Genomic DNA, 17,239 nt, shown 5'->3' on the forward strand with positions numbered 1-17,239 from the left:
AAACACTTTGGGGGACAGAGTAGCTGGGCCCGGGGTCTGGGGATCATGGTTTCAGGGGACATCCAGGTCAACTGGCATAACAAAGTTTATTAAGAAAATGTTCTGCATCCCAGTTTCGTGAGTGACGTCTGGGGTCTTAAAAGCTTGTGAGCGGCTATTTAAGATGTATCAACTGGTCTCAACCCACTGGGAGCAAAGAACACCAAAAACACAAGGAAAATATTAGCCTAAGAGACAAAAGGGCTACATAAACCAGACTCTCCATCAGCCCAAGACCAGAACTGGATGATGCCTGGCTACCATCAATGACCATCCTGACAGGCAACGCAGCAGAGAGTCCCTGACAGAGCAGGAGAAAAGTGTGATGCAGAACTCAAATTTGTGTAAAAAGACCAGCTTAATGGTCTGACTGAGGCTGAAGGAACCCTTGAAGCCATGGCCCCCAGACGCTCTGTTAACCCAGAACTAACACCATTCCCAAGGCCCACTCTTCAGGCAAAGATTAGACTGGAGTATACAACAGAATGAAGGCAGAGGGACATAGGAGGTTGTTGAATGAACACAGGGAATACAGGATGGAGAGGAGGAGTGTGCTGTCTCATTAGGGGGAGAGCAGCTAGAATTAAATAGCAAGGTGTGTATAAGTTTTTGTATGAGAGACTGATTTGATTTGTAAACTTTCACTTACCCAGTACCCAATAAATTTAAAAAAACAAACATAGAATGGCACTCGTGAGGAGTGTGCTTCTTAGTTTAAGCAGATACAGGAGATCAGGTGGGCAACCCCTGTCCAAAGGCAGGATGAGAAGGCAGAGGAGGACAGGAGCTAGTTGGATGGACATGAGAAGCCTGGGGCCCAAAAGGGATTCCAACGAGTGTCACAGAGCAATATGTGTATAAATTTTTGCATGGGAACTTAACTTGAGCTGTAGACTTTAACTTAAAGCACAATTAAAAAAAAAAAGTTTCTAAAAAAAAAGGCTTTTCCAACCTTAGTTTTTAATTTTCAGGCCCTATCAAAAAAAAAAAATTTTTTTTTTTTTAATCCAGTCAGAAATGTGATTACTTTTAAATACAACATCTTCTCAGTGATTCCTATTTGAAACTGGTTGAATAAGCGATTTTTTTCCATTGAGGTATAATTGACACATAAAAAACTGCACATATTTAAAGTTTATAATTTGATGTTTTCACACATACACACATGTAAAACTATTACCACAATCAAGATGATGTCTATTTCCATCAACCCAAAAAATAATCAAACCCTTTTGACTTCTCCCCCTTCCTCCATCCTAGACAGCCACTGATGTGCTGTCACTTTGGTTTGTATTTTCTAGAATTTTATAAATATGGAACATACAACATCTTCTCTTATTGTATGGCTTCTTTCTCCCAGCATACTTATTTTGGAAATGTATCCATGTCATTGAGGGTATCAATAGTTCATTCCTTTTAATTATTGAGTAATATTCTATTATGTGCATTTTTCTGTTGATTAACATTCCAGTTGTGTCTGGTTTTAAGGTATTAAAAAGCTGCTATGAACATTTGTGTACAAGTCTTTGTATGACCTTTTTTTTTTCTCCTGGATAAATACCTAGGGGTGGAAGGATTGGGTCTTGGGTCCTGTAGTAGGTATATATTTAACTTGAAAAGAAATTCCCTGTTTTCCAAAGTATTCACACATCACATCTTCATCAGCAACATGACTTCTGGTTTTACCACATCTTTGCCAACACTTGGAATCGCCTTTAATTGTAGCCACTCTAGTGGATGTGTAGTGGCATCCCATTATAGTTTCAATTTGCATTTCACTAATCTTTCATATGTTTATTTGCTAATCAAATGTCTTCCTTGGTCAAGTGACTGTTGAAATCTTTTGCCCATTTTGTAATTGAGTTATCTTCTTATTATTGAGTTGTGTTTGTTCTGTATTCTAAATACAGATCCTGTCAGATACGTAATTTGCACTTTTTTTAAGTGAAAGGCAACTTGCCTTAGGCTACTGGAATTTTGATGAGGGTTGCATTGAATTTATAGATTGCTTTGGATAGTACTGACATCTTAACTATATTAAGGCTTCTAATCCATGAATACATGTTCTATCTGTATTTTAAATTATCCTTATAATAAGAGGAAGTATTATCTCCAAAATCCTCAACTACGAAGTTTCCCATGCCTGATAAGATGGTCAGCCAGGGGCATATGAAAAATAGGGAAAGGAAGTAATAAAAAAAAAATACCGATTTCCTCATTATTCTTATTAATCCCTAATTTTAGGAGTCTGTTAGCAAATTACTGGTAGTAGGAGGTAACCAAATGGATCATGTAAATGATAATTAACATCCTTCTTTTTTCTTCAAAGCAAATTTTTAAAAATCAGTCAATATTATTACTAATATGACCTCATGTACTTTTTTTTTTTTTTTTGTCTCACAGTACAGAGGCTGGGAGTTCAAGATCAGAGTGTTGCTGTGTTGATGTCATCTTTTTTTTTTTTTTTTTGAATTGTGATAAAATATATTGGAAACCCTGGCGCCATAGTGGTTAAGTGCTACAGCTGCTAACCAAAGGGTTGGCAGTTCAAATCCACCAGGCGATCCTTGGAAACTTCATGGGGCAGCTCTACCCTGACCTATAGGGTCGCTATAACAAAACTTTGCCATTTTAACCATTTTAATGACATTAGTAACATTCACCATGTTGCGCAACTATCCCCACTACCTATTTCCAAAAGCTTTTCATAAAAATATGAAATGCTTCATTGATTTGCATGTCATCCTTAAGCAGAGGTCATCCTTATCTTCTCTGTATCGTTCCAACTTGAGCATATGTGCTGCAGGAGCAAACACACCTCCTGTACTTTTAATTAGATTTCTCTGACTCCACTAAGATCCTGTTCTTTACATGACTCTTTTCCTTACCAAACTAAAGCAAAGCATCTAACACACTGCTTAGTATATGTTTCTATTCTTATTTCCTTGATATTCTCTTTTTCTCTAACTTCAGCTTTTCTTCAGTCATCTTCTTCCCCAGCTTTCCCTATTAATCTGGTGATCCCAAATGAGTTTTGGCTAGAGACTTTTTGGTGGGAAAATGACCCTATTGAGCACCAACATATTTCTTCAAAACAACAAAATTAAAATGGCAGCAGTAAAACTTTCTTGAATTCATGGGAAGAATAGGTTTTTTTTTTAATTGTGGTAAAAATATACATACATACACCAACTTAATTTCTACATATACAACTCACTTACACTGATTACGATTTTCACGTTGTGCACCCATTCTCACTATCCTTTTCCAAATCATTCCACCACCATTAACATCAACTCAATGACCCCTAAGCAACAACTTCGCCTTTCCTTCCCCCTTTCCCTCCCTCCCACCTCTGGTAACCATTAATAATCTTTGGTTTCTATACATCTGCTTTTTTCATGTAAGTTAGCTCACACAGTTATGTGTTCTTTTGTGGCTCATTTTGCCCAGCATGTTTTCAAGTATCATCAATGTTGTGACGTGCATCGGGACATCATTCCTCTTCATGGCTGGGTAGTATTCCATTGTTTGTATATACCACAGGTTGTTTATTCATTCGTCTCTTGGTAGGCATTTTGGTTATTTCCATATTTTGGCTATTGTGGAAAGTGCTGCAGTGAACACTGATGTACAGGTTTTTGTTTGCGTTCCTGCCTTCACTTCTGGGCATATACCTATGATTGGAATTGTTGGGTCATATGGTACTTCTATGTTCAACTTTTTAAGGAACCGCCAACTGTTCCCACAGTGGCTGTACAATTTTACATTCCCACTAGCATTGAATAAGGGTTTCAGTTTCACTACAACCTCGCCAACCCTATTGTTTTGTTTTTTTGATCACTGCCTTTCTAACGGGGGTAAGGTGGTATCTCGTTGTGGTTTTGATTTGCATCTCTTTTAATGGCTAATGAGAAGGAGCCCTGGTGGCACAACAGCTAAGCAGTTGGCTGCTAACTGAAAGGTGGGTGGTTTGAACCCACCTACTAGCTCTGTGGGAGAAAGATCTGGTGATCTGCTCCCATGAAGATTACAGCTTAGAAAAAAACGCTATGGGGCAGTTCTGTCACACAGGGTTCCTATCAGTCGAAGTCAGCTCTAGAGCACACAATAACAGGTGGCCAAAGGTTTGTATTTGACTGCTAACCTAAAAGTGCGCAGTTCAAACCCACCCTACGGTACCTTGGAAGGTAGGCCTTGCAATCTGCTTAAAATTACAGCTAGGCAAACCAACAACAGCAGCAACAATGGCTACTGGTGTTGAGCATCTTTTCATGTGCTTGTTAGCCTTCTGACTACTCTTGGGGAACTGTCCAAGTCCTTTGCCCATGGAGTTGCTTGTTAAGCTGTAGACTTTTATTAATATATTTTAGATATTAGAACCTTAGTGGATACATAGTTCCTGAAAATTTTCTCTATAGGCTATTTTTTCACTTTTTTTATAAAGTCCTTTGATGAAAAAAAGTATTAAATTTTTATGAGGTCCCATTTATCTATTTTGTCTTTTGCTGTTCATGCTTTTGTTGTCATGTCTGATAATCCATCGTTGAAAACTAGGCCCCAAAGCCATACCTCTACATTTTCTTCTAAGAATTTTATGGTTTTAATTTGCACATTTAGGTCCCTGTACCATTTTAATTTAGATTTTGTGTATGCATCCTGATTCATTCTTCTGCACGCAGGAATTCAGTTGTTCCAGTATCATTTAAGAGACTCTTCCTTCCCTCCTGAATGGACTTAGTACCCTTGTCAAAAATCAGTTGATCATACAAGGACTAGAAGACAGGAGGGTACGGGAAAGCTGGTAATAGGGAACCCAAGGTCGAGAGGGGAGTGTGCTGATATGTTGTGGGGTTGGTAACCAATGTCACAAAACAATATGTGTACTAACTGTTTAATGAGAAGCTAGTTTTGTTCTGTAAACCTTCATCTAAAGTACAATAATAAAAAGTTTTTTACACTTTTAAATGGTTTGGAAAAAATGAAAGAATATTTTTGTGACACGTGAAAATTACATAAAATTCAAAATTGTGTCCATTAAAAAAAAATCAGTTGACCACAGATGTATGGATTTATTTCTAGATTCCCAACTCTATTCCATTGGCCTGTATGTGTATTACCAGTATCGGGCGTTTTAATTATTGTGCCTTTAGAGTATGTTTTGAAATGAGGAGTTGAGTCCTCTACTCTATTCTTCTTAAAGATTGTTTTAGCTATTCAGGGTCCCTTGGCCTTCTGTATAAATTTTCGGATTGACTTTTCCATTTCTGCAAAGAAGGCTGCTGGAATTTTGATGAGGATTGCACTGAATTTACAGATTGCTTTGGGTAGTACTGACATCTTAACTATATTAAGGCTTTTAATCCATGAACATGGAATGTCCTCCATTTAAGACTTCCGTAATTTCTTTTAGTAATGTCTTATAGTTTTCTGTGTACAAAACTTTCCTGGTTAAACTTATTCCTAGGCACTTTATTATTTTTAATGCTACTGTAAATGGTAATGTTTCCTTATTTCCTTTTTTACTTGCTTATTGCTTATGTATAGAAGCCTAACTGATTTTTATGTATTGGCCTTGTGCCCTGCCACTCTGCTGATTCATTTATTAGGTCTAATTGCTTTCTTAGAATAGCAGAGTTTTTGATGAGTAAAAAAGTGAAGCTTCTTTTTATAGTAGCCACATAAATTAGTACTCTATGTTAGAATCAAGCAAAACCACTATTATTTTTTTTAAAGTTTACTGTTCAAGACTTCAGGCTACTCTACATTCCATGAACTAGTCAGCAACCATGCCCAAACAAGAGCCAATATGGGGAAGTTCTGTGTGTAAATAACCATCTGCCAAAAAAGTGATAGACACACACACACACAAAGTGTATAGAATCAAATCTACCCATTTTAAATCATGGAAAGCAAACACATTTAAACACTTTCAAATTTTTTTTATATATAAGGAACAATTTTATGTTTTTAAAAGATTTCTATAAAAATTATTACCCCTCCCCCAAGGGCTTCTACAGTGCCAGGTACACATTTACAACTAACTGTCCTATAATACAAGCATCACTAGCATTAAGAAAAACAGCAGATTATATTGATGAACGCTCACATACCATCAGAATTAAGCACTGGACTACTAACCAAGAGGTTGATGGTTCAAACACAGCCAGAGGCACCTAGGAAGTAAGGGCTGGCAATCTGCTTCCAAAAGGTCACAATCTTGAAAACCCTATGAAGCAGTTATATTCTCCACATGTGGGGTTGCCATGAGTCAGAATCAACTCAAAGACAACTGACAACAATGGGTTTAAAAGATTGCTCGTAAGTGCAGAGTAGCTAGAGCAAACAGAAGGAATGGTGAAGTAAAAGAGCTGAACAGAAAATTTCAAAGGGTGACTTGATAAAACAAAGTAATGTATTCTGATAAAATGTGTAAAGACCTAGAGTTAGAAAGCCAAATGAAAAGAACACGATCAGCATTTCTCAAGCTGAGAGAAATGAAGAAAAAATTCAAACCACAAGTTGCAACACTAAAGGATTCTATGGGTAAAAATTGAACAACACAGAAAGCATCAAAAGAAAATGGAAGGAATACAGAGTCACTGTACCAAAAAAAACTGGTGGATATTCAACCATCTCAGGAGGTAGCATAAGATCAAGAACAGCTGGTACTGAAGGAAGAAATTCAAGCTGCACTGAAGGCACTGGCAAAAAACAAGACTCCAGGAACTGAAAGAATACCAACTGAGATGTTTCAACAAATGGATGCAACAAAGGGATATCATTGCTGATGTCAGATGGATTTTGGCTGAAAGCAGAGAATACCAGAAAGATGTTTACCTGTATTTTACTGACTATACAAAGGCATTTGATTATGTGGATAACAAACTATAGATAATATTATGATGAATGGAATTCCAGAACACTTAATTGTGCTCATCCGGAATCGGTACCTGGATCAAAAGGCAGTAGTTTGAACAGAGCAAGGGGATACCGCATGGTTCCAAAATTGGAAAAAAGTGTGGCAGGGTTGTATCTTTTCACCTTACTTATTCAATCTGTATATTAAACAAATAATTCGAGAAGCTGGACTTAGAAGAATAAAGCACTAGTGTTGGCAAAAAACTCATTAATAACTTGCATTATGCAAATGACACAACATTGCTTGCGAAATGAAGGCCACTTGAAGCACCTACTGATGAAGGTAAAAGACCAAGCCTTCATATGGATTATACCTGAACGTGAAGAAAATGAAAATCCTCACAACTGGACCAATAAACAGCATCATGATAAATTAGGAAAAAACTGAAGCTGTCAAGAATTTTATTCTACTTGGATCAACAATCAATGCCCATGGAAGCAGGGGTCAAGATAACAAATGCTATATTACAAAAGATCTGTTTAAAATTCTAAAAAAGTAAAAATGTCACTTTGATGACTAAGGTGTGCCTGACAATTGCCTCATATGCATACAAAAGCTGGAAAATGAAAAAAGAAGAATTGATGCATTTGAATTATGGTGTTGGCAAAGAATACTGAATATACCATGGACTGCCAGAAGAATGAACAAATCAGTCTTGAAGGAAGTATAGCCAGGATGCTCCTTAGAAGTGAGGATGGCAAGACTTCTTGCTTACTTTGGACATGTTATCAGGAAAGACCAGTCACTAGAGGAGGACATCATGTGTGACAGAGGATCAGTGAAAACCAGGAAAACCTTCAATGAGATGGACTGACACAACTGCCTGAACAGTGGGCTCAGACACACTAAAGATCATGGAGATAGCGCAGGACCAGACAACATTTCTTTCTATTATAGGTGACCATAAATCAGAGTAGACTGGACAGCAACTAACAACAACTAATAGTTTAAAACGTTTTGTTTTTTTTTAATGGAAGTAAATATAAAACAATTAATTATATTCAATTCAGCATGGTTCTCATCAGATACATAATGCTAAGCTTACTTTGATAATATTTTTAATAAGTCCAATATTAAATGAATAAAATCTCTCTGAATTGAAAAAATGATTTTGGCCTATTAAAGACTACATCTGCTGATAAAACACAGTTTTGTTCCCAAACATAGTCATTACTCTAATGTACGACCATTATAGGAAATAACCCCATTGCTGTTGAGTCAAATTCCAGCTCATAGTGACTCTATAGGGCAGAGTAGAACTGCCTGATAGGGTTTCCAAGGCGGCAGTCTTTCCGCAAGTGGACTGCCACATCTTTCTGTCTTGGAGTTTGTACCACCAACCTTTCAGAAAGCAGCTTTCTCCTTTGGGTTTGTACCACCAACCTGTCAGTTAGCAGCTGAGCACTTACGCATTGCACTACCAGGGCTCCATATTATATGAAATAACTGCCTGATAAGCAAAAATTTTGTACATCTTAAAATTTTCATTTCAACTAGTTTACTCTTAATACAAGAAAAAATGTAATTATTGGCTTCAAATCTATTTTTAATAATGTAAAATATGTGAGCTTTAACCTATGTTAAGGAAAATAGACAGTATGACCCCAAATTCATTTATTTATTAAAGATACAATAAATTACTTTTAAATGCATAAAAAATTGTAAAATAACTGATCTTTTCTCAATAAAGATACCAGATAAAGTATTTAATGACAAGCTAAAACAAAGGTATGTTTAACATCTTTTGTTCTGTTTCAAAGTCACCTTATTGAACGATACATCATGAAATCAATAGTTGTACACCTAGGAAATTTGCCAATGGAACTCTCTTCCACTGGTGTGTATATTTTAATCTGTCTCATGTGGGTGTCTCTTCCATTTTGGTGATTGGCTAGAACAGCAATCTGTATCATGAATGTTCGAGTTGGCTTCTTGTGATTATCAGTTAAAGGAACATGAATCCAGCCACTTGGTTCCACCAATTCAAGTTGCTATCCAAAAAGAAAAAAAAGAGAAGAAGACAATGAAAAAAAAAAAAAAGGAGTCAGATTATACTTTCAGCCAATAAATATAATTTATAATAATGAATACATTCTAAAACTGACTGATAATTAACATTTTTTTCAATGAATGACAATATGATAATAACCACTACCATTTATTATTTTTACCATGGTCTACTTTTACAGTTGCTAAACCCTATAGGTGTACCATCTTAGTAGGAAAAAAAAAAATAGAAGTGTGTATTCTTAGCGTTTAAGAAATTTATACATCTTATACAACATTAAAAACTCGCTGCCATCAAGTCAATTCCAACTCACAGTGGCCCTGTAGGACAGAGTAGAACTGCCCCATAGAGTTTCCAAGGAAAACCTGGTGGATTCAAACTGCTGACCTCTTGGTTAGCAGCCGTAGCTCTTAACCACTATGCCACCAGGGTTTCCTATACAACATCAGAAAGCACATATTCCAAAGCCTTTAAAGATATATGAAATATTATGCATAGATTTAATATATATGCATACATATACATATGTTTAAAATTTTTTATTTTATTATTTTTTTTATACATACACATAATTTGATAAACAGCACACATTTATATAGGCTGTTTCCTTACACAAATAAAAACATTCTATGTGGAAAATAACAGTCAAGTGCTGCTACCGTCGCTGACAATAAACACGTATCTCTGGTTTTCTATGTTAAGAAATACAAAATGCTATTAAATAAAGAGCACTGTCTTCAATGCCAAGAGAAATGGTTTGAATGCCAGTTCTACATCTTATGAGCTTGGAAAAATTACCTAATCACTCTGAGCCTGAATCATATCATCTATGAAAATGAAAATATTATCACTTACATCATAGGGATATTGGAAAGATTAAACAAAATAATGTATATAAAGAAGGAAGCACAATGCCTGACATAGGACAAATACTCAGTAATTTTTTTTAACTAAAAGTTATACAAATTGACTTCTTAAATAACCAAAGCACTTGAAATATAAAGGTACTTTACACAGATTTATTATTCTTTGAAGATGGAATATCCTTAATTTTAAATGAGATTATGCCATTTCCTTGAGGGAGTCACTAACTCTCTGAGAGAACCAAATGTATCAATTAGTCATTCTCCAGAATGTAGTCTCTGAAAATAAATCAGGATCTTTAAGGTATTATTTGGTAAGGTACTACTTTAGTATGCTGTATAGTACCAAAAAGATTGTGCTGCTGTAGATAACATTTAATAATAAATGAGTCTAACACTATATGAAACAATAATATAGTCTTACTTTAAAAGAGAATAGCTCCATGCAACTAATGGTCTAATGCAGCTGGAGAACTTGATTATATAAAACTGTAAAGTAACAGAGATGCCCATGGAAACACTGGGCGATTCAACCTCCATATATGTTAGGCAATTTCTCATTTAGGAACACAGTGTCTTGGGAAAGTTTTATACCCTATAACAATTGTTTTTTGTTAACATAGCTATATAGCTGCTCTCATCTATAAAAAGTAGTATAAACTTATGCTAACTCACTCCCTTCTATAAGGAAGAATTAGACATGTGTAATAAAAAAAAAAAATTTTTTTTTTTTTTTTAAAGGTATAAAGCCAATGGAAGACCATGCTGGTGCAAGTAAGAAAAGAGTCTAACATCATGCTTCCATAGCTTAACTTAATCACAGAGTATCAGACTTTTATTGTATTTTATTTCAATGACTATGCCTAATGTATTCAAATTGATTTAATAATAAATCAGATTCTATATAAATTATAATAACCAAACAAAACACTCAGTCATTAAATAAGCATCATGCAAAACATTTTTTCTTAGAAAATAAACCAGTGGCCGGCCATCAAGCTGACTGACTTATGGAGACCCCATGTGTGCCAAAGTAGACTTGTGCTCCATAGGGTTTTCAACGGTTGATTTTTTATAAGTAGATCAACAGGCCTTTCTTCTGAGGTGGCTCTAGGTGGCCTTGTACCTCCAACCTTTTGGTTAGCAGCTGAGTATGTTAACTGTCTGTACCGCCCATGGACTCCATGTCCACATACATCACAGAAAATACAGGTTTATTTTATCAACACAAGCAAATGGCAATGAGTGTCAGAGAATCTAAATCTGGATTCCATGTATTACTCTAGGAAAATAATATAAGGAACACCACTAGATATTCTTCTTCTATTCCCTTCCCCCCTCCCCCTTCTTTTTCCTTTCCCCTTTCCCTTCTATTCTTCTTCCTTCCTTCGTTGGAAAAGAGGGTGGGTAGTCAAGTAAGTAGATATAGTGGAAGAGAAAGAAAACCAAAATCTAAAATAAGGCAGTTATTTTTAGGATTGAATGATTTCCTCCATTCTAACTTTTTTAAAAATGTGGAAATGAATCAACCTCTACCTCCTCACGGTATTTTGGCATCATCAGTGGCTTTTTATAGGACTTCCATTAGCACTAGCTTAAAGTCAGAGACTAGATATATCTGGTTTCTGGCCCTGACCTTTTATTCCTTCAGGCAATAAATAGTTATCGAGTACTGAAAATGTTCAAGATATTGTGCTAGGTATAACTAAACATACAAAAATGAATAAGATCTTGTTACTAACCTCAAAAAAAGCTCAGAGGCAGACAAACAACCTCTCTGGGCTTCAGTTTCTTCATATATAAAATGAGACTTTGGTTTCCTCATAAATAAAATAATGGAATTGGACAAGATGCCATCCAATGTCCTTTCCAGCTCTGACATTCAGTAATTCTAAATAAAAGATGTGGTAGGCAAAATAATGGTCCCTCAAAGATGTCCACCTCCTAATTCCTGAAACTTTTGAATATTTTAACTTACACAGCAAAAGGGACTTCACGGATATGATTAAGTTAAAGACCTTGAGATAGGAAAATTATCCTGTATTATATGGGTGGGCCCAATGTAATCACAAGGGTCCTTACACGAGGGAGGCAGTACTTTCTCAAAGAGAAGGAGATATGACTATGGAATAAGAGGTTATAAAGATGCAGCCACACACCAAGGAATGCAGGTAGCCTCTAGAAGCTGGAAAAGGCAAGAAATAGATTCTCTTCTAGAGACACCTTGATTTTAGCCTGTCAGACCTATTTTGGACTTCTGATCTCTAGAACCATAAGGTAATAAATTTGTGTTCTTTCATACCACTAAATTACTGCTAATTTGTTATCACTGCAATGGGAACCGAATAAAATAGATATAAATGGGAGTTCAGAAGAGTGAGAAAGCACTTCTGGTTGGAATAATCTCTTTTCCAGGTAAAAGTACTATAAGGAATCTCAATTATGAACAAAAAACTAAGATTCTGAATTCAACTCCTTAGTAATAGAATGTTTCTGACAAATTTAACCATGATTTCAGACACACTCAATATTATTTTCAGAGTATACTGTAAATGCTGTGGTGTGCTGAATCTTAACTAAGGCTTTACAGCATATATGCTTTTGGTACGGTATATGTTGTTGTTGTTAGGTGCCATCGAGTTGGTTCCGACTCGTAGCGACCCTACGCACAACAGAACGAAACACTGCCCGGTCCTGAGCCATCCTTACAATCGTTGTTATACTTGAGCCCGTTGTTGCAGCTTCTGTGTCAATCCACCTCGTTGAGGGTCTTCCTCTTTTCCGCTGACCCTGTACTCTGCCAAGCATGGTGTCCTTCTCCAGGGACTGATCCCTCCTGACACCATGTCCAGAGTATTTAAGACGCAGTCTTGCCATCCTTGCTTCTAAGGAGCATTCTGGTTGTACTTCTTCCAAGACAGATTTGTTCGTTCTTTTGGCAGTCTATGGTATATTCAATATTCTTCACCAACACCACAATTCAAAGGGGTAAATTCTTCTTTGGTCTTCCTTATTCACTGTCCAGCTTTCACATGCATATGATGTGATTGAAAATACCACGGCTTGGGTCAGGCGCACCTTAGTCTTCAAGGTGACATTTTTGCTCTTTAACACTTTAAAGAGGTCTTACGCAGCAGATTTACCCAATGCAATGCGTCTTTTGATTTCCTGACTGCTGCTTCAATGGTTGTTGATTGTAGATCCAAGTAAAATGGAATCCTTGACCACTTCAATTTTTCTCCGTTTATCATGATGTTGCTCATTGGTCCAGTTGGGAGGATTTTTGTTTCCTTTATGTCGAGGAGCAATCCATACTGAAGGCTGTGGTCTTTGATCTTTATTAGTAAGTGCTTCAAGTCCTCTTCACTTGCAGCAAGCAAGGTTCTGTCACCTGCATAACGCAGGTTGTTAATGAGTCTTCCTCCAATCCTGATGCCCTGTTCTTCTTCATATAGTCCAGCTTCTCGGATTATTTGCTCACCATACAGATTGAATAGGTATGGTGAAAGAATACAGCCCTGACACACACCTTTCCTGACTTTAAACCAATCAGTATCCCCTTGTTCTGTCCGAACAACCGCCTCTTGATCTATGTAAAGGTTCCTCAAGAGCACAATTAAGTGTTCGGGAATTCCCATTCTTCAAAATGTTATCCGTAATTTGTTATGATCCACACAGTCGAATGCCTTTGCATAGTCAATAAAATACAGGTAAACAACCTTCTGGTAGTCTCTGCTTTCAGCCAGGATCCATCTGACATCAGCAATGATATCCCTGGTACCACGTCCTCTTCTGAAACCGGCCTGAATTTCTGGCAGTTCCCTGTAGGTATAATGCTGCAGCTGTTTTTGGATGATCTTCAGCAAAATTTCACTTGCGTGTAATATTAATGATATCGTTCTATAATTTCCACATTCAGTTGGATCACCTTTCTTGGGAATAGGCATAAATATGGATCTCTTCTAGTCAGTTGACCAGGAAGCTGTCTTCCATATTTCTTGACATAGACAAGTGAGCACCTCCAGCGCTGCATCTGTTTGTTGAAACACCTCAATTGATATTCCATCAATTCCTGGAGCCTTGTTTTTCGCCAATGCCTTCAGAGCAGCTTGGACTTCTTCCTTCGGTACCATTGGTTCCTGATCATATGCCACTTCTTGAAATGGTTGAATATTAACTAATTCTTTTTGGTATAATGACTCTGTGTATTCCTTCCATCTTCTTTTGATGCTTCCTGCGTCGTTGAATATTTTCCCCGTGGAATCCTTCACTATTGCAACTCGAGGCTTGAATTTTTTCTTCAGTTCTTTCAGCTTGAGAACCGCCAAGCGTGTTCTTCCCTTTTGGTTTTCCATCTCCAGCTTTTTGCACATGTCATTATAATACTTGTCTTCTCGAGAGGCCCTTTGAAATCTCCTGTTTAGTTCTTTTACTTCATCAATTCTTCCTTTTGCTTTAGCTGCTCGACACTCAGGAGCAAGTTTCAGAGTCTCCTCTGACATCCATCTTGGTCTTTTCTTTCTTTCCTGTCTTTTCAACGACTTCTTGTTTTCTTCATGGATGATGTCCTTGATGTCATTCCACAATTCGTCTGGTCTTCAGTCACTAGCGTTCAATGCGTCAAATCTGTTGTTGAGATGGTCTCTAAATTCAGGTGGGATATACTCAAGGTCATATTTTGGCTCTCATGGACTTGCTCTGATTTTCCTCAGTTGCAGATTGAACTTGCATATGAGCAATTGATGGTCTGTTCCACAGTCGGCCCCTGGCCTTGTTCTGACTGATGATATTGAGCTTTTCCATTGTCTTTTTCCACAGATGTAGTCAATTTGATTTCTGTGTGTTCCATCTGGTAAGGTCCATGTGTATAGTCACTGTTTATGTTGATGAAAGAAGGTATTTGCAATGAAGAAGTCGTTGGTCTTGCAAAATTCCATCATTCCATCTCCAGCATTGTTTCTATCACCAAGGCCATACTTTCCAACTACCGACCTTCTTTGTTTCCAACTTTCGCGTTCCAATCACCAGTAATTATCAATGCATCTTGATTGCACGTTCGATCAACTTCAGACTGCAGCAGCTGATAAAAATCTTCTATTTCTTCATCTTTGGCCCTAGTGGTTGGTGCGTAAGTTTGTATAATAGTCGTATTAACTGGTCTTCCTTGTAAGCGTATGGATATTATCCTATCACTGACAGCGTTGTACTTCAGGATAGCTCTTGAAACGTTCTTTTTGAGGATGAAAGCAACACCATTCCTCTTCAAGTTGTCATTTCCAGCATAGTAGACTATATGATTGTCTGATTCAAAATGGCCAATACCAGTCCATTTCAGCTCACTAATGTCTAGGATATTGATGTTTATGCGTTCCATTTCATTTTTGATGATTTCCAATTTTCCTAGATGCATACTTTGTAGATTCCAGGTTCCCATTATTAATGGATGTTTGCAGCTGTTTCTTCTCATTTTGAGTCATGCCACATCAGCAAATGAAGATCCCGAAAGTTTTACTCCATCCGTGTCATTAAAGTCAACTCTACTTTGAGGAGGCAGCTCTTCCCCAGTCATCTTTTGAGTGCCTTCCAAGCTGGGAGGCTCATCTTCCAGCACTGTATCGGACAATGTCCTGCTGCTACTCATAAGGTTTTCACTGGCTAATGCTTTTCAGAAGTAGACTGCCAGGTCCTTCTTCCTAGTCTGTCTTAGTCTGGAAGCTCAGCTGAAACCTGTCCTCCACGGGTGACCCTGCTGGTATCTGAATACTGGTGGCATAGCTTCCAGCATCATAGCAACACGCAAGCCCCCACAATACGACAAACTGACAGACATGTGGGGGGTATGGTATATACAGAATAATAAATATAGTAAATTATTAAATACTATTAATAAATGATTTCTTCAGACCACCTCAAAAAATTAACTCATCTAAATCACTATAAATGCATTATAAGAAAATACAGCTTTTAATATCTCTCAAATGGCTTCAAAATCAACTGCATTCCCTGGACGTCATAAACATCTATTAACATGTCTACTTCAGTGCTACTGTGCCCAGGTTAAAATTCCCAGAATCAGCTCTAGAAAATTATTATTGTGATATTGCCACATTTTAAATTATTTTCTATATTTCAAAAAAATCCTCACATACATATAAACCCCACCCCACCCCCACAAAAAACCCACTGCCATTGAGTTGATTCTCACTCATAGGAATTCTATATAGTACATAAAATTTTTATGATTTTTAGTAGCTAAAAATTTATTTAAAATATCTTTTAAATTTAAAAAGAAAATTAATGAAAGGTAAAATTTTGCCTGTTTTTCTTTTTTCCCCCATTGATAATTAGGACCACAAAATAATAAAAAGTAGGATGCCAATTTAAAAACCTCTGGAGTTAAAAGAAGGATGCTAACAGAAAAAGTAATATTATATACAGTAAAAGACGCTTTAAAAAGGACATGAAAAGATGAGCATAAAACAAGATGTCAAAAGATCAAACATAATACATGTACATGAAACAAATACCTCCTTTACAAAACTTAGGTTCTCTGAGTTAAAAAAAAAAAAATCATATGGAGAAAATGGAACCTTAAAACACTGCTGATGGGAACATAAAATGGTATAGCTATTTTACAAAATATTCTGCAGTTCCTCAAAACATTAAACATAAAGTTACCAGTGTTGTATTTTGCTGCCATCAAGTTGGCCCGCAACTCACGGCGATCCTATCACAACAGAATGGAATACTTCCCAGTCCTACACTATCCCCCTGATTGGTTCCATATAGGTCTATTGTGATCACAGGGTTTTCACTGCTAGTTTTTAGAAGTGGATTGCCAGGCCTTTCTTCCTCGTCTGTCTTAGACTGGAAGCTCTGCTGAAACCTGTTCAGCATCACAGCAACATACAAGCTTCCACTGACGGATGGGTGTTGGCTGTGCATTAGATGCCTTGGCCAGGAATCAAACCTGGTGTTGTCATATGATCCAGGGATTCTTCTGCTAGGTATATAACCAAGAGAAGTAAAAACATATGTCCACACAAAAACCTGTGCGTGAATGTTCACAGGAGCATTATTCATAATAACCAAAAATGAAAACAACCCAAATGTCTACCAACTGGTGAATGAATAAACATAATGCAGTATAACAATAAAATGGGATATTAGCTAGCAATAAAAAGAAATGAAGTATGGATACATGTTTCAATATAGATGAACCTTAAAAACATGCTAAGTGAAATAAGCCAGTCAAAAAGGATCACATTTTATATCATTTTATTGATATGAAATGTCCAGAACAGATAAATCCATAGAGACAGAAAGTAAATTGGTAGTTGTCTTGGGCTGGGGATGTAGGAGTGTAGGGAATACAGAATAAGTGCTAATGGGTATGAGATTTCTTTT

At 36.8% G+C, this 17,239-nt stretch overlaps 1 protein-coding gene and 1 non-coding gene across 2 annotated transcripts in view; both read right to left on the reverse strand.

The window, feature by feature from the left end:
* Positions 1-2,500: 2,500 nt before the first annotated feature.
* ANAPC10 (anaphase promoting complex subunit 10) overlaps positions 2,501-17,239 on the reverse strand; it is a 112,185-nt gene continuing 97,446 nt past the window's right edge. Inside the window, exon 5 of the mRNA XM_003417500.4 lies at positions 2,501-8,952. Within this exon, the coding sequence (XP_003417548.1) occupies positions 8,722-8,952 (231 nt within the window). The 3' untranslated portion in view covers positions 2,501-8,721. The remainder of the gene's footprint in view (positions 8,953-17,239) is intronic.
* Positions 2,749-2,855, reverse strand: LOC111752682 (U6 spliceosomal RNA). The gene has a single exon (XR_002787561.1). It is a non-coding gene; the product is annotated as a U6 spliceosomal RNA (small nuclear RNA).

Source organism: Loxodonta africana, chromosome 13 (genome assembly GCF_030014295.1).
Source record: "Loxodonta africana isolate mLoxAfr1 chromosome 13, mLoxAfr1.hap2, whole genome shotgun sequence".
Classification (NCBI taxonomy): Eukaryota; Metazoa; Chordata; class Mammalia; order Proboscidea; family Elephantidae; genus Loxodonta; species Loxodonta africana.